At 48.5% G+C, this 27,557-nt stretch overlaps 1 protein-coding gene across 1 annotated transcript in view; it reads left to right on the top strand.

Moving 5' to 3' along the window:
• Nucleotides 1-211: 211 nt before the first annotated feature.
• Nucleotides 212-27,557, top strand: part of LOC138453420 (CD109 antigen-like) — a 1,060,964-nt gene continuing 1,033,618 nt past the window's right edge. Inside the window, exons 1-2 of the mRNA XM_069606254.1 lie at nt 212-341; nt 21,816-21,970. Coding sequence (XP_069462355.1) covers nt 268-341; nt 21,816-21,970 — 229 coding nt within the window. The 5' untranslated portion in view covers nt 212-267. The remainder of the gene's footprint in view (nt 342-21,815; nt 21,971-27,557) is intronic.

Consider the following 27,557-nt stretch of genomic DNA (forward strand, 5'->3'; position numbering starts at 1 on the left):
TTTTCAAAGGTCTATTTCCTTATGAGAAAATAGAAAAAACAGAATATCACGATCAGGGAGTGGCACGCTTTAGAATCTGGTCGCATTCAAACTCGAAAGCGATATCGGTGCACAATAGCTACTGTCTCCTCCCGGGTGACCTGATAGGATAAGGCGGGCCTGGCCCTTGTCTGGTGCACGTGCAACTCTCCCAATCCGCACGTATAAAATGCAGCAGGGTGAAAAGCGCAGGCTTTGCAAACTACCCAGATTTGCGAGGGAAACAGGATGCTTCAACCATGCCCCAAACTCCTCAGGAATGCCATCCTCTATCTCGTCTTCCTGCACAGCTGCTCTGCACAGTAAGTAAATAAACAGTACTGCCGTGATTACTGTCTACAAGCCCAAAGATGCCTGCTAGAGTTGAAAGCCATTTTGGGTTAAGATGGAACATGTGGTGTCACGTGCCCGTTAGTTCCGGGTCACGAGACACGCCGGAAGAACACATGAGGACCAGCACTAAGACACATCAGATTAGTTCTGATATTTCTAAGTAAAATGTTCAGGTCTCTCTTTTGTGCAGTTGGGGGAGAGGGGCAGCACTTGCTCCTTCCCCTCTTAATCCACGTGCCAGGATTCCAATGCAACTGAAAGTCCAGCAGGTGTGTAGCAAAGAGGAATTGCTGCCATGTCACACTTCAATGCAGTGTAGATATGCAGTTTATCTGCTACCACCTCCAAACTAGTACTGGGGAAACGCAAGTGTTGATCTGCAACTAATGTGCCACTGCTTCTCCGTTATGGTGATGATCCAGCTAACCCTCCTTTAAGAGCCCTGAAATGTCATTTGGCGAAGGTGCGCCCAATAAATAAACTAATTTGATGCAATCTAACAGGCAAATGTTGTATAGTGCCTTCTGCCAATATTGGCCTTGCTGCGCATAACCTAACATAGCATAATCTAGAATAGCCTAACCTGACCATAAAAACACAAACACAGAATAACATAGCATAGCCGAGCACAACCTGAAAAAGCATACCATAACCTACCATAGCATAAAATACCCTTACCTAACATAACCTTACATGGCATAAAGTAGCATAACCTAACATAATCTAACACCGCACGACGTGGCATAAACTAACCTGGCATACCGTAACATGACATGACAAAACAAATGTGCTCACCTCCCCTAAATAGAACAGGACTGGGGTACATTACTCACAACGGTATACCACCTGACGCTCAAGTAGGCAGCTGTTTGCCAAATATAACATGCCTTAACCTCACCTATGTTCTGAAGGGACAAGGATAAGAAATCCTTCCGGCTGAGGTAAACTGAGGCACATGAATTAACCATCAAACTAACGTGTTTGTAAACCTCGTTAACGTGATTCCGTTTGAATTGTGCAACAAGCAACCACTGAATCTTAAATAAAATTCCTTCTTTCTCTAATGGAGACAGGCACCAAACACCCCTCAGCCTGACTCAGTCCCAGGGTCGGACTCATACTATTGTCTCGGGCACCAATGAAAAAGAGGCCCACAGTTGCAAATGGCTATTCATTCCTTTTGTGACACTGTTTGAGAGGTACCCAAGGAGGGAATTTCTCGATAGAATTTGATGCAAATTGTGCAATTTAAAGAATATTTATTCAGCAACATTGGTCAAAACTACTAGCCGCACTGGTGAAGTAACTCATCAAACTGGCCTGCAGTGGCCAAAAAAGTGGGCTACTTTGAACAAAGAAATTGTCCCAAACCAGAATGCTGCCTTTTTTGTTCGGACATGGGCCTATTGCCCCGTAGGCCGGTCCGAGCTTGGCTTCTGACTACGAATTCCAATTTCCAGTGCAGTGTACTGAGTCCTGTGATGGCAGCAAGGCAGTGACATGGTCTTTGATGGTGGCAAGATGAGGGACATCGAAAAACAATAACATGCAGATGCATACCCTGCAGGAAAGGTTATGCCTGACAAATACATGTGTACAAATAGCAGTTATATTGCTCAGGGCAATACTCCCCGATGAGAGAACTTAATGGGTGGGCTCAGCGCCCCCCACCCCCTAATGTGAGCTTCTCGGATAGGGTGTTGCCTGCACTGAGCCCTCCAAAGGGAAGCCTTTAATTTCCTTACATCCTGCCAGTGTTGTTGGCAGATGCACTAGCCATGCACTAGACTACAGGTTGTCATTACAAACAGTAATTTGTCTCTGATAAGCCACAGACAGAGCACAACCGCAGCCATTACTGCACTATGACACGGTGTCGCAGCCATGTTTAGGGAGAGATTTGATTTGTTAGCACGCACACGTGAGCCAGATCAATTCTGCAGAGTGCTGGCGAGGGGGTTGACTTGCTGATAATCACTGATGGGTGCTTGTAGGTAGGTGTCTCCTGGGGACATCTGCCACTTCTGTTGCTTCCTGTCCGGTCCTCAGCCAGGCCAGGTTACCTCCCAGGATGCAGATTGCTGAAGTTACCACCACAGACTACCAAGATGGGAGATTCAGGCCAGACATCTTAATGGCACATGTTCTGCTTAATGCAGTTTTCGCAGGATACAAGGGAAATGTGTTTACATAGCAATACATCTCTTTTGCTGACTGATGTTACTAATCTTTTCAGCCCTCAGGGGACATTTGGTCAGTTAGAACTATGATTGCTGCAGTTGTAACTGTGGTGTGGCCCCTTTAATCTTATGTGTCATGGCTTCTTCATGACGTACTGTGAATAAAAGTTGCCTCAGCTGACACGTGCATCAGAACGGCGGGGGACTCCATGAATGGCACTTCTGTTTTTGTCCCTCATTATTGGGCCTGTAGGCTGATGCCATGAGATCATGGTACTGCGGCCACCGCTGATCTGGGCGCCCCCAGATCAGCATGCCGAACCTGGGAGCCCCCAGGCCACTGTTAGGCTGGGTGACCACAGCACAGTTTCAAGCCCGGGAGCCCCCAGCAACTGATGTCAGCCGTATAACCACACCAACTAGACGTGTCTGCTGGGTGCCGCCAGCAAAACCTCGGGCTGACCCGTGTGCCCATGAGCCAGCCCGATACAAAGGTACTTGAAGAGTATGTTGGGTGACCCCAGCACTGATCGGGGCTGGCCTTTGTGACCACAGGTCCAGTCACAACACTAACCATTTCCCTTTTTTTAAACCGAGAGCCCCAGCTACATGGGCTCTCAGACTAGTTTAGTTACCTATATATATGTTCCTTGAAAGGAATTACTTTTTGGGGACACCCTTCTTGTCGTTTTGTTGTCCCTCCTCTTTGATAAGATCCAGTCTCAACTAGCATAGCATTAGCACCCTGAGTGTCGGCGTTGGCCAAGCAGGTGGCTCAAAACGCGGGCTGTACTGTATGGTACAAACCTGCATTCTGAGCTGCATGGCTAGCTAGCGTCACCTCCCCTCATTTCCCTGCTCCCCCCTCACCTACTAGCACCTATGTAGTTGTCTACATGGGTGCTAATGGTGACTTTTTGTAAATAAGAAAAATAATAAAATCATACCTTTCTTGCACGGCCCGACGCCACGCAGTCATGCTCTCAGGAAGTCTTTTTTCAGGTTCATGATGTTAGAGTTATGAACATTAAAAATGGACCTCCAGATAGCAGCACTGCCGGCGCTGGGCGTCGAAAGAAAGATACGTTTAAAAAAAAAGAACAAAAATCACCATTTGTACCCCTGTATGCAACTACATCAGTGCTAATTGTGGTGGCCCGCCTCCAGTCACCGGGGCGGGCCACACAGGATGTCGGGTCCCCCCCGACATCGGTACCAGGGCTGTGAGCACGCCGCAATACCACGCAGGGATCACCGGACTCAGCTATCCCAGCTCGGGGTACCCAGCACTGATCAGCCCCGGGCTTAAGGGCACCCAGGCCGTTGCCTCCAGTATAGGCTGCGTTTACGTGGCAAAGCAACCAGCAATAAAGACACAGACACGAGTTGCCGCTTCCTGGGACTCTGCTGCAATGCCCTGTGCGTGCCAGCAGAGCCCCTTTTATTAAAGAGGCATCATGACGATGTCATGACGCTCTCTCGCATTCAAACGACTAGACCCACACATAACATCCCTCCTTTATTATAAACAACATGAATTCACCCCCACTGCAAACGGCGACCCTAGACTGGGTCTGACTCGGTGCATTCCAGTCCGCGCACCCTTTCTGCTCCTATGTAATCACTGCAAACACAAGGTGCATTCCAATACAAGCACCACCTAATAACTAATCAAAACCTTGAACCTTAAACACTACAACCACACAGGTGTGTTCCAGTCTGCATACTACGGGGCCCGACAGCAGGCTGTTCAACTCAGAAGATTACGGGATTGAACTGGCCAGTGGCGTTGCTGCAGGACAAGAATAATACATTTTCTTCATCTTCCTCCTCTCCCACATCATACTGCGGTCTCCTTTGGTCTTCCGCCACTTGGACCGCAGCCACTCTCGGGGTCTTTTTCCCCTTCGACTCACTCCCCCCCGATGTCCCTGCCATGCTGGCTGGTGTCGGGGCGAGGCACATCCGTGCGAAGTCATCCACCTTCCTGCACCTCCCACAGATGTGTTCTTTCGCCAGACAGTCCTGCGGGTGTGGAAGATCCCACCCGCACTGATGGCATATTGTGGCACTGGGGTCTCTCCTTGGCCAGTCTCCCCTCTGCATTGGCTTTCCTCCTTGCCACTTGCCGACAGCTGACACCTCCGACAGCTTGACCCGCTGCATGGGGGCCTCCAGCTTGAGGTGATGTCTGGATGAGTCCATGACTGAGGCCTGCACCTCTGCCAGTTCCTGGGCCTGGCCAAGGTCTAGTATCCTGCCCAGGGTCAGCGCTGGGTCCCTCAGGACGTGCCTACATAGCTTTGAAGAGCTGTAGCTGTATATGATCTGCGTCCTGATCTCGTCCTCCTCGAAGTTTCCCAGGTCGCAGGACAGTGCGATCCTGCGCAGCTTCCCGTGAAATGCGTCGAGGCTCTCCCCTTCCTCCTGCCTTGCACACCTCATCCTGAATAGTTCATAGTCCCTGTTGACCATGGGTCAGAAATATTTGTTCAGGGCTGCGATGGCTGCAGTGTAGGACTGATTTGCGGGTCTTAGTGTCTTGAATAGCCTCGGAATGGCTAGTCTGGCAGAATACAGGAGGGTAGGGCGTTTGGCCTTATCCTTGATCTCCACCGCCTCAAAGTATAGCTCCAGGTTCTCTACCCAGGCTATCCAGCGGGGTCCCAGACTGGCAGGGGCACCCACCACATCAAAGTGAGGTAGTGGTGCGAGCTGTCCTCGGCATGCCCCCTTGTCGTCCGACATGATGAACGCTGGGCGGGATGCCAGATGTGGCCACTGCTGGTGAGTGTTAGGGTGTGTTCACAGTCACTGGGCCTCAGATGGCTTGACCCCTCCTGTGGAAATCTTTTGAAGGCACACAAGTACTCCTTGAGGAGCCGCTACCTTCAAATGCTCTGACTGGTGACTATGGTCAAGCGACTGTCCCTTGACACTGTTGAATCCTGGTCCCAGAGGGCGCACAAGTACTCCCCGGGGAGCGGCTACCTTTGGGGAGATTGATGGTGGCAGAGGTGCCAGGATGGGTCCAGCCCTATTTTAGTGCTCACTGGACTGAGCTCACGAGTTCCTGCCACTGTAGGCCACGCCCCTGGCACTCACTGGTGATGGGCCACAGTGGTGCCAAACAGCGTAGAATTCCCTGAGAGCGCACAAGCACTCTGGGTGGAGCCGCTACCCTCGGGTCTGGCGCAGATGTGGCACACAGGATGGGTTGATGTTACACTCCCCCCCCCCCCCCAGAGGACAGCCTTCTCCTCTCATGTTCCTTCTGCCGGGGCCAGCTTCCTCAGGTATTCCTATTTTATTCACCGCTGCGGCCGGGTTTAGTAGGCCTCGCCCCTTTCCTTTGTTCATGGTGGGCTATGACATTGCAGCCCAGCTCCATATGCCACGCCCGCTGGAGGCCGCACCACAGGGGAGAGAGAAGTATTGTTTTTTTTTATATGTTCACTTCAATAACTATTTAACCCTTGTGCGGGCCTGGGTCTTGATTGAGGTGTGCTCTCATCTGTTGATCCGGGTGGGTTGTTTGAATTGATCACTGCTGCGGGCCGGTGGCAGAGGCCACGCCCCCTTCTCGGGCTGCTTCACCAGCCTCAAAATCCGCTTTCAAAAAAAGAAAATGTATTTTTCTGCCGGGCTCAGGTGCTGGTGGGCCTTCCTCCACTGTGAACCCGGGCCTGACCAGTCTCAGCCCCTTCCTTTCACCCTCTTGTGGCACTGGGGTTGACGGGGCGGGCCATATGTCTGGGCTGTTCACCGCCGCGACCCGGGTGTGGGATTAGTTGTTCCCCCCACGCGACTGATGCCGCAGCTCTTCCACTCTTGTGGCAAACACCTGTGGTGGCCCGTCTCCGGTCACCGGGGCGGGCCACACAGGATGTTGGGTCCCCCCCGCACCGGTACCAGGGCTGCAAGCAAGCCGCAATACCACACAGGGATCACCCTGCAGGAGTCCGGATCACCAGACTCAGCTATCCCAGCTGGGGGCACCCAGCACTGATCAGCCCAGGGCTTGAGGGCACCTCAGGCACCTCCAGTATCGGCCGTGTTCACATGGCAAAACAACCAGCAATAAAGACGCAGACACGAGTTGCTGCTTCCTGGGACTCTGCTGCACAGCCCTGTGCGTGCCAGCAGAGCCCCTTTTATTAGAGAGGCGTCATGACGATGTCATGACACTCTCTCGCATTCAAACAACTAGACCCACACATAACACTAATGGTGATATGCCCCTCAGTGGCGTGCCGACCCTTTTGGTAACGGCATCGCCACCCTCGTTAAGGGACCCTTGCTGCGCTCGGGTCCTTAACTTAGGTCGGTGGGCCGTTACCTACAGGGTCGGCCGTCACCTCTGGGCATATCGCCTCATTAGTACATTATAGCTCGCCTCATTGCTAGATGTGTTCTTGGCTGAGAGAACCCTTCTCTGGGTTCATTTGGTTGCTTAGATTTCTAGCCATCTCTCTCTCTCTCTCTCCTGGGGAATGGATTGCTCTCCATTTGCTGCATTATAATGCAATTGTTATGATGTGATCTGCTGATTTCTGGTGCTTTGATTTCTTTGTCACCTCTATATGTCCGGGCAACTTCTCAAGGTACATACACGGCAATATGGGGGAGCGCTAGTTGGATATTTATTGGCATCTGATTATCTTTGCATATTATTGACATATGGTGGAAGTTTTATCAACGGCGTTTTGCACAACGGTTCAGGAATCGGCTGCGCATCTCAGTGACCTGTTGTGCCAGTATGTTATGTTTTGTTATAATGTTCATATATAGAACCCCAACACCACCAAGGTGGTTTTCTGGGGATAAGGCAGAGATGGAACAGATAGTTGATTATCTCACGAATAGCCAAGCTTTCAGCTTATGATGGTAGTATGATTATTAGTGGGCTTATGTTCAAAAGGAAGAGATTTCCAAAGGTAGACTATCTGAACAGAGAACGACCAACCACCCTCATGGAAGGGGCTCTGTTGGAAGGGGAGAAGGGCTGACAGCCTAGAATGGGTTGAGTGTAGACGCCTGTGCTATGAGTATGATCCTGTTTTATCAGTGAGAAATGGTGCCCCCGTACTAAGAAAGGACTGATAAGCTATGTAGAGGTACTTGAAAAAAACGTGCATCTTTATAGGGAGCCAGTAAAGACTGCGACATTCGGGAAATATGTGCTCTCGTATAGGGGAATGAAAGAGGGTCCTCCCTGCGTAGTTCTGTAAAGGCTGTAATTGTTTTAAGAGTGCATCTGGAAAGCCCAGATGAATTCCATTTGCAAAGTCCCATCTACTTCTTTATGTGAAGGTGAAAGTCCAGGTAACGGAAGAGGCACTTCTGAGCTCTTGTATGGAAAATAATGTGTTCACAGCGTGGTTATTCTGTGGTTACATGGCTAAGTAATAGTCCATGTAAATCCACAGATTTTTTAGCATTGGGGGAGGGTGATCCACCTTGGTCCCCGTCATGAGGCAGAGGACAATAACAGAGGTCCATACTTGATCAAACTTGTGAGCCTGGATGTTTGCCATCCCATCAGCCTAGTTGGCCAGACCAACGGTGGAGAAACAGATCTGACCAAAACACTTTGTGAGACCCTGCAAGGCACTGTCTGAGAAATATCTCCAGTACTTTGATAGCCTAAATCTCCCTATAAGTAGACCCAAACCTCGGACAGTCAGCTGGATACCTTTACCTTTCTGTGTACTCGACAATGTTCATCCGTGCCCTGTTACAGTTGCAGCCTCATCCAGCAGTTCAAAGGAGTCATTTTATAAAGACTTTTGGACATCCATTGAAGTCTGCAGTCTCGCTGATATAATGTTGAGTCACACCTTCCTGAACGCTGTAGATTCAGCATGGGAAAATAAGTTATCAAAACATTGATTATCAGCAAGAGATTCTTGTGCCAGAGATATACTTTTGCTCCTTTCCCACACGCACAACAGACTATCTGAAACTGACTGTTCAGGCCATTTACCTAACATGTTTCCAGCTCCGCAAGCACACACTGGAAACACACGAGGAGGAAGTACCATCCAAAATGGTGTGTAAGCCTTTTATAAGCTTGGTCCACAATCTTGAGCCCAAAAAATTCTCAGGTGTCCTATAAGAGAACAGCCACTTCAGAACTTCAATCAATCACCAGTTATAGACACAGACCCTCACGTGGAATCCCACCAAGGGGAATGAGAGAACATGCTATAAAATCATCCGCTCCCAGTTGCTCTTTGTGGGTTGTAGGAGCAGGAGGCTTGTGTTTAAAGAAGTTTGAAGACTGGACTGGCGAGCGTTCGAAGAAGCAGAGGCTGGAGAGTTTCTGTGTAGTGGAGAGGTGGCAGCAGTGGAGAGTAGGAAGAGGTGGTAAGAGCTAAGAGAGCCACAGAAAATATCAGAGGGTGAGAGTTAGCTGAAGGATGGGGTTGGAATTAAGGAAGAGAAGGAGAAATGGTGTCATCTTCGACTGCTCTCTCTTCTTCTCTGCTCAAATCCCAGACCTTGCCAAGAAGGCCCACTATCAGCTGCATCTCGGCAGAGGCATTCTCTCTTTCCTCATCTTCCCCCAGAAACTCAATGTCTCCAGAGCTCTGGTCGTCTCCTGGCTCGACTACTGCAATCTTCCTCAATCTGCCTAAATCTGCCTAAATCCTTCCTTCGTCCCCTTCAGCTAATACAGAATAGGACTGTAAGACTTATCCTTGGCCTCGAGCCCAGGGATTGCATGTCTCCAGCCCTAAAATCGCTCCACTGGCACCCGGTTGTTGCAGGATCAAGATCAAGACCCTCTGCATCAGCCACATGGCTTTCTGGGGCCTCAGACCCCACTACATCCAACTCTCTCTCCCTAAATACTGTCCGGAAAGAGCCCTTCGTCTTCTAGCTCCAACTCCCTGCAGATCAGACGCTTTTCCAAGCAGAGAGTGGGGGGGTAGATCTCTCTCTCCTGCTGGAGCCTCCATCTGGAACGGTCTCCCTGCCCCTCTCAGGCTTCAGCCAGATCTCCTTAAGCTCTGGAAGCTTTTTAAGACTCAACTTTTCTCTTCTTGCTTCCCTCTCCCCAGCTAATTTCCACCCACCGCATTTTGATTTTGACTGGCTGCCTGGTTCCCTCAGAGTCATACAGGGCACCAGACACTCCTCGCCCAGTCTACCCCAACTCCTCCGTCTTCCCTGACCCCACCCCTCATTCCTGCACTTGTCCTACTGGGCTCCATCCCCCTGTACTAGCCTGGCGGGCCACACCCCTACTGAGCCCGGTCCAGCCAAGCCCTTGCACTTAGCCTGTGGATCCCAATCCCCTGCACTTCTTGTTACTGCACTTGCACAATCTGAATGACAGAAGGCCTAGTAGGACAGTGTTTGTTACTCTTCATCCCTGTCCCCACCCCCTTTTTTTTCTTGTGGCGCTTTGAAACACCATTTGCTATATAACCACTTTATAAATACCCCATAAATAGATAAAGTGACAGGGAGCATTTAGGAAAGTTATGCTATTTTATGTTTATTTATACCACACAACAATGCCATTTGCATGGTCTCCAGACGCTTGCATGGCTTTGTAAGAAAGTGGGTGGAGTAGGTTAGTGAGGGAAGAGGGATAAGATAGAGGTTGTGCTTTTGTACTGATGTTTGCAGAACCAGGGGAAACTGGTGTCTGTGCATGTAGGTTTTCTGAGTGTGCTTGAATTGTGTGCACTGGGCTTGTGCTGTCCAGAGGAGTGACGCACAGTGTATGAGTTGTTTGTTGTTTGCAGCAGTTTTTTCTTGTGGCAAATGTTTTGCTTGTGTGATTTGTGTGTGTTATTGCTAGCCCTCTGGACATATGTGGTACATGGGAGGTATGTGAGAGAGGAGCAAAGAGCAGGGGTGGTTAGTAGTTAGTGGTTGTTCTAATGCCGGTTCCTGGATTCCTACTGTACCATGATTACCTTGGGTCCGGGGTGTGAGCTGTGGGCAGTGCCTGTTTTTATGCTTGTCTCAGTGAATAAAAAAGCCAGGTTTTCAGTCGTTGTCTGAAGGTTATGTGATCTTTTGTTGTTCTTATTTCCTTTGTTAACGTTTGGCTATCAAATGAGAGAATGCGATTCCCCTGAATTTCCTTTTCTCGTAGTGTTTAATTTTGGACATTGTTCCTTGATCTTAGGTTTCTTCCTGGTTGGTAGCAGTTGATTTTGTTTTGGAGACATTCAGCTTCTTTTCTGTGTAGTGTGATTTGTGTGCGATGCAGAGGGCTTTGAAGTTAATGTGTTTTTTCACTGGAAGCCAGTGTAGGCTTCGTAGGGCTGGTATTATGTGGTCTTTTCTGTTTAGCGTCAGGAGTAGTCTAGTTGCAGGATGTTGGATGCGTTGGAGTTTTTTTGTGAGGTGTCTGGCATTACTAGGTAGAGGCTGTTTGCGCAGTCTAGTCTTGATAATACCAGGAAGATGATTACAGGTATGAGAATGACCCAGATATGAGAATGAGTTAATGGAACCCTATTTCCATGGATCAACTTTTGAATAGTAATAAGATAAATAGGGGGAAGAAGGGACAAAATTGGAAGAAGTGCAGCACGTCTGGAAATGGCTGGTTGGATCGCTCCCGTCTGTCTTGATATTATGTCCTGGAGTACCAGAGGTTTTGGGCACTTTCTGTGCTCCAACAAATCTCTTAAGCTACTGCTTTGTAATCAAATATTTCTTCTACAGGAAACGTGGATGATGTCTAATTTATACGTTGATGGCAACCATAACTCCCAAACCCTAGCGAATAAGGGGGAGGTGGGTAGACCACATGGTGGTTTGGTGACAGCTGTGAGGCATTCTCTATCTGCAGGTAGACTAGACACGTCAAATTGTCAAAATCATGTAGTAGCAGTGGAGGTTAGGGGATTTGTTGCAGGATTAAAGAGGCGAAAGTTGGTTGTAAATGTGTATGGCCCCCAAGGGGCTGTCTTTCAGAATGCTGCTTTTCAGACACTGTATGATTTATTGGTGGGGTGGGTCAGTGGAGATGAAGGGTGATATAATGGTATTGGGTGGCGACTTCAATGCACACTCTGTGTCCACTAATGATATTGGAACATTGGGAAATAGTGAATGCTCAAGCGTCATGATGCAGAATAAGTCAAATGTACAAGGCAGGAATTAGATACAATTTGTGAAGTAACTGGAATTATGTATGTTGAATGGGCGACGCAGGGGGACTGTCCTGGGAACTATATGTTTCTCAGGTAAAAATAAGACCACATTAGACTACTTATTTGTCAACTCTCCTTGCCTACATGCAATAGATAGCATGACAATTGTACCAAATAAGTTCATTGATCATGCTATAGTGACTATCTCTCTTTATATGGATGGGTTGATAAATACATATTCTAAAATTGGTGCAGTTGAACTAAAGCAAGATGGCAACCTGCATCTATTGGTCAGTGCAAAACATTGTAAGTTGTATTAATGAAGGAGGGAGTAATCTATATTCTAAAATAAATCAAATGGATATTGATGAAATTGAGAATTGGTTTCAACAGTTCTCCAGTGAGGTTGCAGTCCATACATTTTCCTTTGTTATGCAGGAAGATCCGAGACCTGTAAAATATGATAAAACTATCAGGGACAAAAAGAGACAAGTGCGTGGGGAAGTCCGTCGGACCATGAAAAGTGGACATGGCCTTCATACTGTTATTGCAACAATCAGAAATGTTAAAAATAAGTACCGAATCTGTGTGCGCTGGTGGCGTTCTTCCTGTAGAAGTGACTGATGGCAGAGAATGCTAGCAGCCCTGAATTCAGGAGATACTAGGAATATATGGAGTATTCTGGGTTAAGCTAAGGGCAAAAGAAACAAAAAGATTTTGAATCCGGTGAATGAGGCACAATGGATGAAATATCTACAAGTAGAACCAACTCATGAAATGTTGGTGAATAATTCCTCTAATAGGTTTGCCAAATTTAAAACCAGTTTGCAGATAAATCATAATGATATACTGTATACAATTGGCAAATTCCAAACCTCAAAATCACTGGGTCCAAATGGCCTAGCAGGTGTTGCATTGAAATATGACCCTGAGACCTGGGCCACTATTATTGGAACCCTGTTTGACAAGGTACTTATTTCTGGGAAAATTCCCCAGTCATGGAAAACAGCTATATTAATAACGGTCTATAAAAAAGGTGATCGTACTGTACCCAGTAATTATAGACTTTTGTCAATGACAGATGTAACAGGCAAATTGTTTGCGTCATTCATCTTGGACGAACTCCAGACATGGGTTGATGCAGCAGGTATTATTGATTGATTTCAGACTGCTACTACCCATAATTTGAGGCTGATGGACTTGTTGACAGAGAGAGCAAAAACAATCCTGGAATATATGCACGCTTTGTCGATTTCCAGTTGGCCTTTGACACTTTTTGCAGATCAAGGCTGTGGGTGAAATTGGAGTCCCTTGGCTACCTGGACTACATCCTGTATTTCCTTAATCTCTTTAATGAGGATGAGGATAATACAGTCCAGGTCCAGTTGGATGGCGAGGGGGGATTGACACGCCCTATCCCTATTGGTAGAGGGGTAAAACATGGGTGTGTACTGGCCCCCCTGCTTCTCATCTTGTACCTGGCTGATTTGCCCCATTGCTTGTCTGGGGTGTCTGGATGTCCTCCCAAGATTGAGTCTCGGCATATGGTATGCTTAGCATATGCAGGTCACACTTTTTTCAGGACTGACAAAATCGATTAATGAATTGTGGAGGTATGCAGAGGTACAACACTTAATAATAAATCAAAATAAGACACAGATGATATTGAGGCAATATGCCCAGAGGCGGCAGGCCCACCCTGTGAGTAACGGCCTGCCACCCAAGTTAAGCCTGATGGCGTCCCGCACACGGAGAGAAAATACTCGGCCAACATGGCCGCCATGAAATAGGAAGGCGGGGCTCCGTATGGAGCCCCTCTTCTATCTCCATGGCTGCCAGAGCAGGGACGGGAGCGGCAGCAGCTGCGGCGGCGGGACTCGCCGTCGCAGCAAACAGGTAAGTGAGATTGAGGGAGGGATTTAAAAAGAAAAAGCATGGATGAGTGGGAGGAAGATGACAGGTGGGGTAGCCAGCCATTAGGCGGCATAGAACACAGTGTTTCGCTGATAGTGTCATCCCGCATTCCTAGCCACCTGATTGGCTGGCTCCCAGGTTGCTAATGTTCAATAACACTAAAGTAAGGAGGCCTAGGTTAATAATTATGGATCATGAGTTGGTATATGTTGATTGCTATAGATATCTGGGCATAGAGATTGAGGGACGAAAGGGCTATTCAGAGTGTATAAATACCTCTGGTAGAAAAGAACTTCAGCTTATGGCACTTATAGCCAAATTCTCAGGACAGACTGCGGGTTGATGGCACTATGCACCAATTGAAACAATGCTTTTGCCCTGAGATCTCTTATGAACTAGAGTGCCTTTTGATTTTTGGCTTTGCATGACTGAGAAAAATAGAGTTCGCTTTTGGAGAAAAGTGTTAGGTCTTCAGACCTGTGTCCCCATGGAGATACTGCAACTTGAATTAGGTCTTATCTCCATGGAGGCCACAGTTTTAAAGAAAAGAGGACTACGGTATATTCAGTCCATGACCAACCCTAATTGTTCTTTATTACAGACCTGGGTCTGGAGATGCAGAAACGGGGATCTGCAAAATTTGAAAGCTCTGTTTTGGCAACATTTGAGAAGATAGATTGGCACCCTAATCGGAAAGTGGACTACTTTGAGTTGAAAAAGTCCTTTGATCACAAATTGGAGCAATGGGACTGGTGTTTTAATTTTTCCCACTTGGAAAAGCTAAAATCCTACACACATGTACTACATATGATATACATCTATAAGAAACCGCAATCATATTTGATTTTATGTACCTCGTCAAAACTGCGTCATTTCTTTCTGTTATTTCGTATACATCGTTGACAAGTATTGGAGCTAATGGTCCCTGCATTCAAAATACTGTTAGATAAAACCTATTGGCCCTCATTATGAGTTTGGAGGTAAGGTACGGCCCTTACCGGCATGGTGCAAATACTGTGTCTGTGTTGCTATAAGGCCGCTATTAGAGGGCGAGTAGGAGTACGCGGGCACGAGCTTTGCGCCATGCCGGTAACGACCTTTCTGCCATGCCGTGAAAGGGCGAAAATTCACCCTTACCGGCATTGTGCGAAGCGCAGATAGCTCCACCGCCATCCAACCATCGGCATTAGCGGTGACCGCTAATAAGCGGAACCGGAAGTAGCGTCATCGCACAGGAATGGGAAAGAGCACGGCGGCCATCTTTAAAAACACAATCCATTGCCATCCTCTGTAACCAGAAGCCATCTGACCGCCACACCTCTAGCACACCTCTACCACTACCTGCAGCATCTTACCATGCCCAAAGCACTCAAAAAAAGTGCAGAGCGCTTGCGCAAGGAGCGCTTCTCACCAGAGGAGCTGAATATGCTGGCCGAGACGCTGCAAGAACATGCAGAGGTCGTATTCTCCACCAACATGTCTCGACCTGCAGTGCAGTGGAAGAAGGAGATATGGGCGGAGGTGGCGCAGAAGGTGAGTGCCGTTGGCACCACCCCCCGCACCCCTAAAGATGTCCGGAAGCGCTGGGACGACCTGCGTTTATGAGTGCGGAACATCCTCTCGGCCAACCGCAAGCAGGCAATGGCAACAGGTGGAGGTTCGGACTCCCCCATTAAGATGCAACCCTGGGAGGAGATCTGCGCAACCACCATTGGGATGGAGGCTATTGAGGGAGTGGGGGACATGGAGCGAGGAGCCCCGTCATCGGCCGATGCAGGTAGGTGCCCCAAATGAAACTCTGCAATGACCAACACGATGATGTCCCCCTGAACTGACAGTGCAATGATGGAAAGCAGGGTCCACCAGACACATATTTGCAAGACTGCCTACAGGCAGTGCACAGCACCATCTTGTCCACATGCATGATGCACCCCATATATGTCCCATCCCAGATGCATCCCTGCATCACCCTCCCAAAAGCCAAGCAACCTGTATGTCAGTACCCCAATGCCAATCAACTGCCATTCCATATCAATGCAGCTACCCCAATGCATGCCTGATGCATGTAGACCCATCACTAATCCTCTTCCTCTCTTGGTCCCCCACAGGCACGCCATCAGACAGCGACGACCAGGCCCCCAGGGAGGATGCCGCAACACCACACAAGAAAGCCAGGGGCATGGAGGGAGAAAGCCGCCCTTCTACATCAAGGGGAAGAGGGCAACCTGGACCACAGCGGAAGGGCAAGACAACCCGAGAACCCACAGCACCAACGTGCACTACAACCCCCACCACAGCACCCACAACAGCCACCAACACACTGGAGCCAGTGGCAGAAGGCACTATATCGGCTGCCAGTAGTACTGTGGGGGAGACAGCTGCCACAGCAGCCGTGTCCGATGACGAGGCAGATGTACTGCCACAAGGCACAACCACCACTACAGGCCCCTCGCATTTCCCACACCTCTCCCCATCCGGCATACACGGCAGCAACAGCCATGAGCTGTCTCCTGGGGAATCATGGCCCGGTAGTTTCAGCCCCACGCCAACCGTGCATGATGAACCTACCATGTCGGTGGCACCTCATACATTCCCCAGTGTCGTGAAAAGCCAAGAGGGGATCAGGGCTATCTAGAAGCGGCAGGAGGAGTTAACAGGGCTGTTGACACAGCACATTACGGAATGTGTCCGGGCAAGGGATGAGATGAAGGAATGTGCTTCATCCCTCAAATTTGCAATTGAGACCTCCTCAAAAGACATCTGCAGCGAATTGGCAGCAGTGCGGCAGGTCCTCTCCCAAATGGTGGCAGCAATGGAGGCCATGCATCCGGCCCAGGTGGCAGACCAACCTGGGACATCCTCCAATGCCAGCTCCACTAAATTCAGCCCCCTGCGTAGGTCTGGCCGGAACATGCGCAGGTCGGACAGGGGTCCACCCGCTGCTGGAAGAGGAGAAGGGCTGTAGGTTCAGCCAGGCATTCTGGTCACATGTGGATTTATGGTGCATGCCAGTGCACAACATGTGTAGGGAAGTTGAGGGGGGGAGTGAGAGGGGGGAGAGGTTGTGTGGGGAAGTTGAGGGGGAAGGGGGGAGAGGGTGTGTGGGGAAGTTGAGGGGGGAGTCGGGAGAGGTGTGTGGGGAAGTTGAGGGGGGAGGGGGAGGGGGAGAGGGTGTGTGGGGAAGTTGAGGGGGGAGCGGGAGGGGGGAGTGGGTGTGTTGGGTGGAGGGCTTGTGCACTTGTTAGTTACATATTCTGAATACACCTGTTATGAAATCTGAATTCACATGTGAGGACATTGCTTATTGTGTACGTGTGCTTTATTGGTGAACAGTCTACAGTGTCCATGTCCCTGACACACCCATTGCCCTGAGTTCCACCTCCATGTCAAACTCCCCATCCATGTGTGCTAGAAACATTGGTCAATCAGAGTCTGACGCATGGCACGTCCCTCCTGTGCATCGCTGCCTCCCTGAAGTGCAGCCCCATCTCCATCCTCCTCATCCTCATCGTCAGGTGGTTGCAGTTCAGCATCAGGGGGCAGGGGCACATTCTGTCTGATGCACATATTGTGTAGCATGACACATGCCATGACGATCTTGTCCACCTTCTCATGGCCATACAGGAGTGCCCCACAGACCTGCTGAGGCAGTGAAACCGTGCCTTCAAGAGGCCAAAGGTCTGCTCAATCACCACACGGGTACGTGTATGCGCACGATTGTAGTCCTCCTCGTGCCTGTTCTGCGGGTTCCGGACTGGGGTAAGGAGCCACCCCTTCAAGGGATAGCCTGCATCACCTGCATGTGGGCAACAATGATTATGTATAAGTCCTCACATCACATGGGACCTATATCAATGACACCATAGCATGCATTCATTTCCTGTATGCACCCACAGATCCATGCATGAATAGAGACACATGATGTGATTGCTATGTGTGTATTCCTCTTATACGCAGGTGTGCGTGCCATCGTCTATTGGGCGCAGGGGGGGCAATTCCTTGTGGTTGCTCATGCACTGTGGTAGTCCACGATGGTTTTTCCCATGATCTGGGTGATGTACAATGATATGTATGCTACCATCCTGTCAACGTTGATGGCAGCGTCATGATGATCTCACTTTGCACGACAAATGGTGACATGCTGTTTTGGTGGACCTCTGTGTTGGTGTAGGGGTGTGTTCTTGTATCTTGCCCTCATGTGGCTCCGTTGTACGCAGTAATGGAGACCTGTACTATTTGATGATGGTATTTGGCGCTGTGCATTGGCCATCCTCATTGCTTGTTGCCTCATTGTGCTGTGGGGTCTACCGTCTGATTATGTGCAGTGTACATGTTGATGGCTATGTAATGGTTGTTGCACTGCATCATTTTCATGGTAGTGCAGCTTACGTTTTGTATTTTGTGGTCAGGTGTCGGGTCACGTCTGGCCTGCTTTGGGGTATGAGCATGGTACATCCTCTCAGGTACTCTCAGCCAGGTGAAGCATGCCTCTCCCCCCCCCATCTCAGCCAGGTGAAGTATGCATCTCTCCTCTCCCCCCCCAATCTCAGCCAGGTGAAGTATGCATCTCTCCCCCCAATCACCTATCCACATCGCATTTCCATGAGCCTGACATGCAACTCACCGAGAAGCCAGGATCTCTGCCCTGCATGTCGCTCCATGTAGCGTGGTATCGTGGAGTTCCGCAAGCCCATTGACTCATGGGTTGATCCGGGTAATCGGGCACAACAATGTGTGATGATCTTGTTTGAGTCACATACCATTTGCACGTTGATGGACTGGTATAATTTACGATTGCGGTACAATACCTCCATGGCATGTGGGACCACCAATTCGACATGGGTGCAGTCGATGGCGCCAATGCAACCAGGGATGCCGGCCAGTGAATGGAAACCAACTTTGGTGTTGGAGATCTCCTGGGCTGTCAGTGGTAGGAAAATGTGGTCGCCTGTGTGCTTCAGAAGGGCATCAAGCACTTGGTTCAGCGTATGTGAGAATAATGGTTGTGATATGCCATGCATGTGCCCCACTGTGTGCTGGTAGGTGCCTGTGGCCAGGAAGTGAAGCACTGACACTACCTTCAGTAGAGGTTGGATGGCGGTGCGTATTTCAATCAGGCTGACGATGTCGTTATGTATCATGTCCACAATGGTGGTGATGGTGTCCCGGTCTAGACGGTACAGGGTGTGGACCTGCTCAGGGGTTAGGTTGAATGGACTGGCTGGGATGCGAGGGATTGGGGGATGCCTGCGTGGTACCACTGGCTGCACTGGTGGGGCATGCTGGCCCTGCCTCACCCTCCTTCTCCTCCTGTGTCTCCTTCGTGCTGCCTGTTGTTGTTGTTGTTGCAGCAGTTCCACTGCAATCATGTCCTCCAGCCCCAGCATTGCTAGTAGTATTGGAATCATTTTGGTGTGTGCCTGGGTGTGGGAAGGGGTGGGGTGTGCTCCTTTTCTGCTGGCCCAGTCTATATTGCTTCCACCTGTGCTGATTGTGTGCACCTGTGGCAGGTAGGAACACTGCACATGGCCGTTTACGGGTGGTCCTCGATGCCGGTATTTACTCCATGCCAGTAAGGCACTTTTCGGGCTTCAGTAGGCCGTTATTTGCATGTCCGCCTGACTTGTGATGGCCTCCTGTTTAAACCATGGCGGTATTTCTGGCATGAAGGGTCGCGTGCCCGCGCCCATGATGCTATTTGAGGCAGCATTAGTTACGGTGCCGCTAATAGCGGGTTGGTGGGTCGTAATGGCCCGGAGCAGTAAAAGATGCCGGTAATCCTTTACCGGCATCGTTTATCCCTTACCGCCCAACTCGTAATGACCCCCATTGTCGTATGTGAATGAATGCAGGGTCTTAGGAAATTGCCAGGAATGTGTGACTGAATGCCCTTGTTTGGGACAGTTTTTATTTTACATCTGGGTCCACATGTAAACAACCTGGAGACAATTAAAAGTACTGCTTCATGGAGAAATTTTATGAATACTGGGAGGAAGTGCTTGCAGTAGCACTTTATAGGATTTGGTTGATTGTGGCAATGAAACAACAGGATATGAATATTGTAAAATGAAATGAGGATTCTTAATGATAGTTTTAATTATAGTTTTATGCTTGACTATGTATTGTATTGTATTATGAATAAACTTATTTTGTACATTTTATCTTGTAATGATAACGGATGAAATGTGTAACGTTTTTAACTGCAACACATTAAATATGAAAATAAATAAAATTGAGGAAGAAAAGAGATAGAGGAGATGAGAATTGAAAGAGGAAGGGAGGGGTGATAATATCAAGAGTTACTGTGTCAGAAAGGTAGAATAACATTTGGACAGAGGACAGGATTCAAAGTCTACAAGTAGTTGTGTAAAAGAAGGCGGCGTGATCGCAGGAGAAGAAGGTGTCAAAATCAGTGGCTGATAGTGTCACCAAGGAAGTAACATCAAGGGGACAGACTCATGCTGATGAAATGAAATGATATTTTATTTACATCGCGCTCGATGAGACCAAGAAGATAAAAACTTGAGGAGAAGGAGGTTTAGGAACCTTAGTTAGCATAGAGATGACTGGGGTATACCTTCAAGCCAGGAAAAGGAAGCTACACCGGGAACATCAGGTAATAAGGAGAGAGTCCAGGAAGAGAGACAGGAGCGAAGCAAGACTTAGCTTATACGAGCAGGCAGGCTCCAGTGGGCTCAGTTGACCCCAGGCAGGACCAGATGGTAGGAAGATGCGTGAACACGAGTCAGGGAGGTTATGGTGAGCTTATACAGGCAGAGGAAATTCAGGAGAATGCCAAGAGGTACCACAGGGCCCCCTCTCTAGGCCTGCCTGCCGGTTGCATCCACTGGCCCAGCAGCTGACAAGATTCTACCATCATGTTAGCTGTGGGGTATGCAACTCCTGTATAGCCTGCCACTAGCTCAGAAGAAGGGTTCAATTTATTGTAGAGCCCACACTGCCGGAGTGGGTGAGGTAATCCTCTCAAAATGTACAGGGTAGGAGATTTGCTTTTGTGTCCAGGCAGGCCAACATACCTGCACCCACTGAAGACACATTGGACCACAGGAAAGGTTCTTAAGGTAAGGTAACCAAACCCCACTGAAAAGAAAGCTCACTTGACCTTTTAGTTTGTTATGGGAATGTGTACTTATTTTGTGTTACCCAGTCTGGTAACTGTCCTGAATAAAAGATAGTAATACCAAGATATGGTTTTGGTGTCTTTATGGATCCATGGTGAAGCCCTGTGACGATAGCTAGATCGAGAGATAGATTGATCGACATATACGTAGGTAGATAAGAGACAGCTAGGGGAAGAGATAGATTCGTAGATGCCTCTAAAATAAACACTGGTCTATACCTCCTCATTCGACGCATTCCCCGAAATGTAAGTATTTGGTCTCATCTTCTAATGTTCAATCACCAAGCCACATGTTCCCTAATGCAAGCACTAGTACACATCACCTCACGCTTAATCACTAGGCCACATGTGCCCTGATGGACCCATTAGGCCACATGCCCCTGAACCCAACTACTAAGCCTCATCTCTTCATGCTTTACCACTAGGCTACTGGATTCTAAACATGGCCACTTTTCTTAATGCCTAGCCACTACTCAACATGCTCCTGAAAGTAACCGCTATGAGACAAACCCCTCTGCCTAACCACTAGGCCAAATGTCCCGAAATGTCATCAGCAGGCAACATATCCTCATGCTTAACCACTAGGCCACGTGCCTTTGAATACAACTAATACACCACCTCTCCCTGTGCCTCCCCACTAGACCACATGCCCCTGAATGTAACAACTCTGTGACACCTCTCTTTGCACTCAGCCACTAAGCCACATCTTCATGTTTAAGCACTTTACACATATCTTACATAAAAACAGTATCAGGTTAAGTAGCTGATACTTTGTATTAACTACAATGACAGACGTGTAAAATTAGCAAAGTTGCATTTAAAAAAAAGTTAAGGTATGCTTTTAAAAAAATGCCTAGGTATTTCTGGTATGGTATATAGGTATTGGTTTAAAATTCCAACTTTGCTTTTATGTATGACTTCCTATGAGATCATGTGATAATGTACTATTTCATTTCATTTGCTTATGATTTTCATATGCCGAATAATCCTTTAAAATTGCAGAATTGTGTTATTGCCCCTCAGTGAAATTGGAGCAAGGGTGTAAGGAGCAGTGAAGATAATGAATTAATTTGTGTCTTGCAGGCCATCTTACTACATTATGGCCCCGCGAAGCCTTCACCGCGGCATCAATACAACACTGGCTGTCCATTGGTTTGGCAACTCTAGTATTGATGTGACTGCAGAAATTCGGAATGAGAGCCAACAGTTGGTGTATACCCATAAAGTTTTTACTAGAGGTAAGTTGAAGTTCATTGGAGTTTTCACATGTTCCAACTACTAGCGTCAGGATGGTGTAGTGCTAGCTCCCTTTCACGGTGTCCACATTTGTTTTGAGGATTTGGAAGAATTATTACGGTGCTAACTAACTGGTATTAAAGTGGAGGATTTGTGGACTACACCATGTTAATGGCAGCACATAATGTGGCCGTGCGTAAGTAAATCCATTACGGCCCAAAAATGTTTTGCACTACCAAACTCATAGACTCACGATGAGTTATATGGACTGCATGGGACTGACTTCAAGGACAAATGTGTAAATGCACCCTGCCCCTGAAAAAGAAACAGGGGGTTAATGACATGAAATTCAAAAGAAGCGTGACCTACATAATGCATTTAGTCCTTATTCATGGAACACAAGGGCCACTCCATTTAATATGGCATGTGCACTGTTATTTGTGCATAAATCATACCTGTAAAGATTTACGTAGTTCTAGGAGTGGATTATGAGTGCAGTTCCTCCACGTGGCCACTGAATATACAAAGCACTTGCACTATATACACGTGTGCAGGGACGTCATTTCCGACCATGCCAGGAATAGTGGAAGTGGCATCAAGTGCAAGAAGCAATCACAGGAAGTATAAACACATCACATGACCTTTGTTTCTGATGGTACTACCGGGAGTGAGAATGCAGATGGATGACTGATGACATTACTAATAGTTGACATCCCAGACAAGCAAGTATATTTTAGTTGCACACTATATTTTAAATAGGGCACTGACTTGATGCCCCATGGATGGGGTAGTAATATGGCAAGATTACCCATAGCTGAACAAAAAATAGCCCAGAGGCACTGCCCCTCCATATGACAGCCCAGTCGAATACACCCAAGTGCTGTCATCTTACATCGGTTACAGTCTCACACGCAAGGTAAAGTTATTATATGCTAAATACAACTCAACATGCCTAGCTGCTGATGATATATGCCAAGCCTAACCTTCAATAAGTGGATACCACTATCTTATGTTGATAATAGCCTCACATGACATGCTTCGTCATAATATACAAGGTTATGTCATATCCAGTTACCGTCATCATATACCAAGTGCAGGCTCAAATGCCTGAGTATTGCCAATCGTGCCAGTTAATGCCCAATGTTCATGATATAGTCACTGTATGGTTCAGGCTATGCCATCGGATGCTGAGTACAGCCTGTGACAAAATTCGACCCTGCTCTTTGTCTCAAAGATATGAGGGGTTTCTGCAGCACATGAAAGCTGGCCTGAGAGCGTAGTCCAACCCAGAGCCGCGAGATACCTGAGAGACGGAAAGGGTGGGACCTGCTCTGACATGAGTGATGCAGGCTCTTACGCTAAGGAGAACGTTATACCTGTGTTGTGTGGCCAAGGCCCCATTTCTAGTGCTTGAATGCAGATCCTAGTAGGTACAAACCCTCAGCACAGAGGTCTGAGATTTGGCAATAGTGTTGTCACGATAGAGGTAGGGGCTAAGCACAACAAAAGCAGTGATAGCTGGAAGGTTTAGAATACATTTTAACCTTTGGCATTGCTCTGGGCAATCCTCCAGACCATCGTTCTTCACCTGCCAAGCCAATTACACAAGGGGAGAGACCATATGCAAATCAGGTTTGGTCCCACCCCAAAAGAGGCAGTCCAGACCGAACTGCTTGGTCATATCCGTTCTGCACAAGACCACAAGCATCCCCAGACATGTTTGAGCCTCATTGGGCCTCATCAGTGAGGAGTAGTTTGGGTCTCTAGGCCCAGCAGGGACGGGACCCACATCTGGGCATGTCCGTCCCACTCGGGGTGACTAAGCAAAACAAAAGAGGTGATGGCTGGAAGGTTCAGAATTAATCTGAACCTCTGGCATTACTCTGGGCAACCCTCCAGACCATCGTTCTTCACCTGCCAAGCCATCACAAAAGGGGAAAGACCATATGTAAATCAGGTTTGGTCCTAACCCCAAAAGGGTCCATCTACTGAAAAAGACAGGAACAGTACAAGATCAAAACTAATGTAGGCCATGTTAGTTTCACCATCTTTTGAAAACTTTCTACTAGTCGGTAAGATCCTCTAGGACAAAATATATTGGAGCAGATCCATATGAGTATACAAGACCCGACATCAGTTGAAAAACAGTTACTGACCAGAGGAAAACAGTTACAGAGAACGTGCGCTGGGCCTCACCTGCAAACTGCAGTCCATCATGAGCATACCAGGACTGTTCTGCTGATCTGCAGTGGGAGAGAGCTCAGATGAGGGGAGAGAACAACCCGTGAAAACACCCAAGACTTGGGAAGCTGAGTCCAAAGCTCCCATCAGGAACACAAAGGCATGCTGAGTGGGTAAAACCTCTGCTTGACACAAACCTAGTTGCCTGTCCTTTTATAATTTGCGTCTCAGGATCAAGGACTTGGCCCTTTCATGGGGACCAGGGCCCCCTCCCAGCCTGTGGTAGGAGGCCTACCAATGTGTTTACCAGAGCCGATCCTGCCCCACATGTAGGGTGAGGGAGTTGGGAGGGCCCCAGACTCTGCCTCCCTTGTATGTGTCATGTCTAATTAATATGGTGCCACTGTCAATAATGCCATACCTTGCCATTCCAGTGCTGGTGCAAGTTCTTTTTTGCTTCATTGCAGAAGTACAAGCATGCCCAGCTGCCACCAGTGAAAACTGCAATCCGAGGAAATCAGCCAATCAGGATGTTTCCAAAGTTCCTAGATTTAGGGCCTCATTACACGTTGTATGGTAAGGGATTAACGTTACCGGTAAGGGAATACCGATATCGTTAAATCCCCATGCCAATTACGACCCGGATTACCGCTATTAGCGGCACCGCTAAGTGTGGTGCCACTAATAGCGGCTAGTTCGCCGGCGCGCGACCCTTCATCCCGTAAATAGCGCCATGCCGCTAATAGCACACCATCACAAGCCATGCGGACATGCTAATAGCGGCATGGTAAAGCCCCCAAAACCCCTTACTGGCATGGCGCTAATACCGGCATTGCAAACTACCCGTTAATAGAACTGAGCAGTGTTCCCACCTGCCACAGGTGGACACAATCAGCACAGGTGGAGGCAATGGAGACTGTGGCAGCACAAAAGGAGCACACCACACCCCTTCACACACCCCTTCCCACACCAAGATGGTTCCAATACTAGCAGCATTACATGGGCTGGAGGACATGATTGCAGTGCAGCAGCAACAACAACAGGCAGCACAGAGGAGACGCAGGAGGAGGAGGAGGAGGAGGGCAAGACAGGCGCAGCAAGCACCACCAGGGCACCAAGTCATACCACAGAGGCAGCCACCAATCCCCAGGATCAGAGCCAGTCCATTTAACCTAGCCCCTGAGCAGATACATACCCTGTACCGTCTGGACCGGGATACCATCACCAGCATCGTGGACATGATACATGACGACATTGTGAGCCTCATAGACATCCAAACTGCCATCCCCCCTCTACTGAAGGTGGTGACCGTGCTCCACTTCCTGGCCACAGGCACCTACCAGCATACAGTGGGGCAGATGCATGGCATCTCACAACCAATATTCTCACGCACGCTGAACCAGGTACTCGATGCCCTCCTGAAGCATGCACCTGAACACATATTCATGCCACGGACTGCCCAGAAGATCGCAAACACCAAAGTTGGCTTCTATTCACTGGCAGGCATCCCAAGTTGCATTAGGGCCATCGACTGTACCCATGTGGAATTGGTGGTCCCACATCACAATGAAGTAGTCTACCGAAACAGGAAGCAATTCCACTCCATGTGGTATGTGACGCTAACAAGATAATCACACATTGTTGTGCCCGATTTCCCGGATCAACCCATGATTCCATGGTCCTGCGGAACTCAGCCATACCACGCTACATGGAGCGACAAGCCGGACAACGTTTGTGGCTACTTGGTGAGTAGCATGTCAAGCACATGGCAGTCTGATTGGGGGGGAGAGATACATACTCCAACTGGGTGTGATGGGGGGAGAGATACATACTCCAACTGGATGTGATGTGGGAGAGATACATACTCCAACTGGGTGTGATGGGGGGGAGAGATACATACTCCAACTGGGTGTGATGGGGGGAGAGATACATACTCCAACTGGGTGTGATGGGGGGAGAGATACATACTCCAACTGGGTGTGATGGGGGGGAGAGATACATACTCCAACTGGGTGTGATGAGGGGGAGAGATACATACTCCAACTGGGTGTAGCCTGTCGTCCGTAGGACAAATGGACATACAGATGTATGCCAATGTCCATCAGGGAAGGCCGCAATGTACTTGAGAAGAACTCACATGCAATTATAAGCTACACAACATAGAGAACAATCCAGGTCTACGAATATTACACATCCATCCACATCCACATTGCACATCATGCCACACCACATAATACACAAATCAGCAATATGGCGTCAAGATGGTAATACAGTATTAGCGCAGCACAACATCAATACAGAAATGTGCCCTTGAATGCATGCAAAGGGGTCACCCCTAGCCATAGCATTGAACCACACACCTATAGCACCAGTGAATTGATGCTACACAGCATGGCAACATCAATGTCGGAATGGCAGTACACTAGCAGTGTGGTACCAAATATGCCTGGGCTCAGGGACACCTAAGACATGGCCTCACCCAGGACATGTCAATTGCTGTCGGAGGCATGAATCGGGCATGTCCACTTGCAGGGTCAAGCACACCTTTGCACATTGCAGTCACATAGATCGTCTGCATGCATGCTGGTAGTCGTGGATTTCAATCAGAATTCAAAGGTGATTTGTGTGACATGTACATGCCGCTCCAGAGGTGAACAGTAACAGGTCCCCATTCTTTCCCCCATACAGGCGATTCCGGCTATCCCCTGAAGAGGTGGCTCCTTACCCCTGTACGGAACCCACAGAACCGGCACGAAGAGGACTACAATCGTGCACATAACCGTACCCGTGTCGTGATTGAGCAGACATTTGGTCTTTTGAAGACACGGTTTAGGTGCATAAACAGGTCGGGTGGAGCTCTCCTGTACGACCATGAGAAGGTGGCCAAGATCACCATGGCATGTGTCATGCTGCACAATATGTGTATCAGACGGAATGTGCCACTGCCCCCTGACGTTCAAATGCAACCACCTGATGAGGATGATGATGGTGATGAGGATGGAGGTGACGGGGATGCAGGTCATGTAAGAGGAAGAGGCGATGGCCAGGAGGGACGTGATGTGAGACAGCATCTGATCAACCAAATTTTATGAGTAACATGGTTTCACTCTGTACAATGGATATAGGTAGTAATGCACTGGTGTCTGTGTTGAAGCGCACAATGAACCCTGTCACCAATAAAGTACACATACACAATGAAGAAGTCCAAGCCTGTGTTTTGATTAATCACCAGTGTATTAAGGAATTTTAAGATGTATAAGTGCATTTCCCCAACCATCCCACCACCCTTCCCCCCTCCCCCCACAACAGTCCCGAAACACCCTTCCCTCCTCCCCCAAAACAGTCCCGAAACACCCTTCCCCCATCCCCCCACAACAGTCCGGAAACACCCTTCCCCCTTCCCCCACA

The sequence above is a fragment of the Ambystoma mexicanum genome, chromosome 4p (assembly GCF_040938575.1).
Source record: "Ambystoma mexicanum isolate Mex_15411 chromosome 4p, UKY_AmexF1_1, whole genome shotgun sequence".
NCBI classification, from domain to species: domain Eukaryota; kingdom Metazoa; phylum Chordata; class Amphibia; order Caudata; family Ambystomatidae; genus Ambystoma; species Ambystoma mexicanum.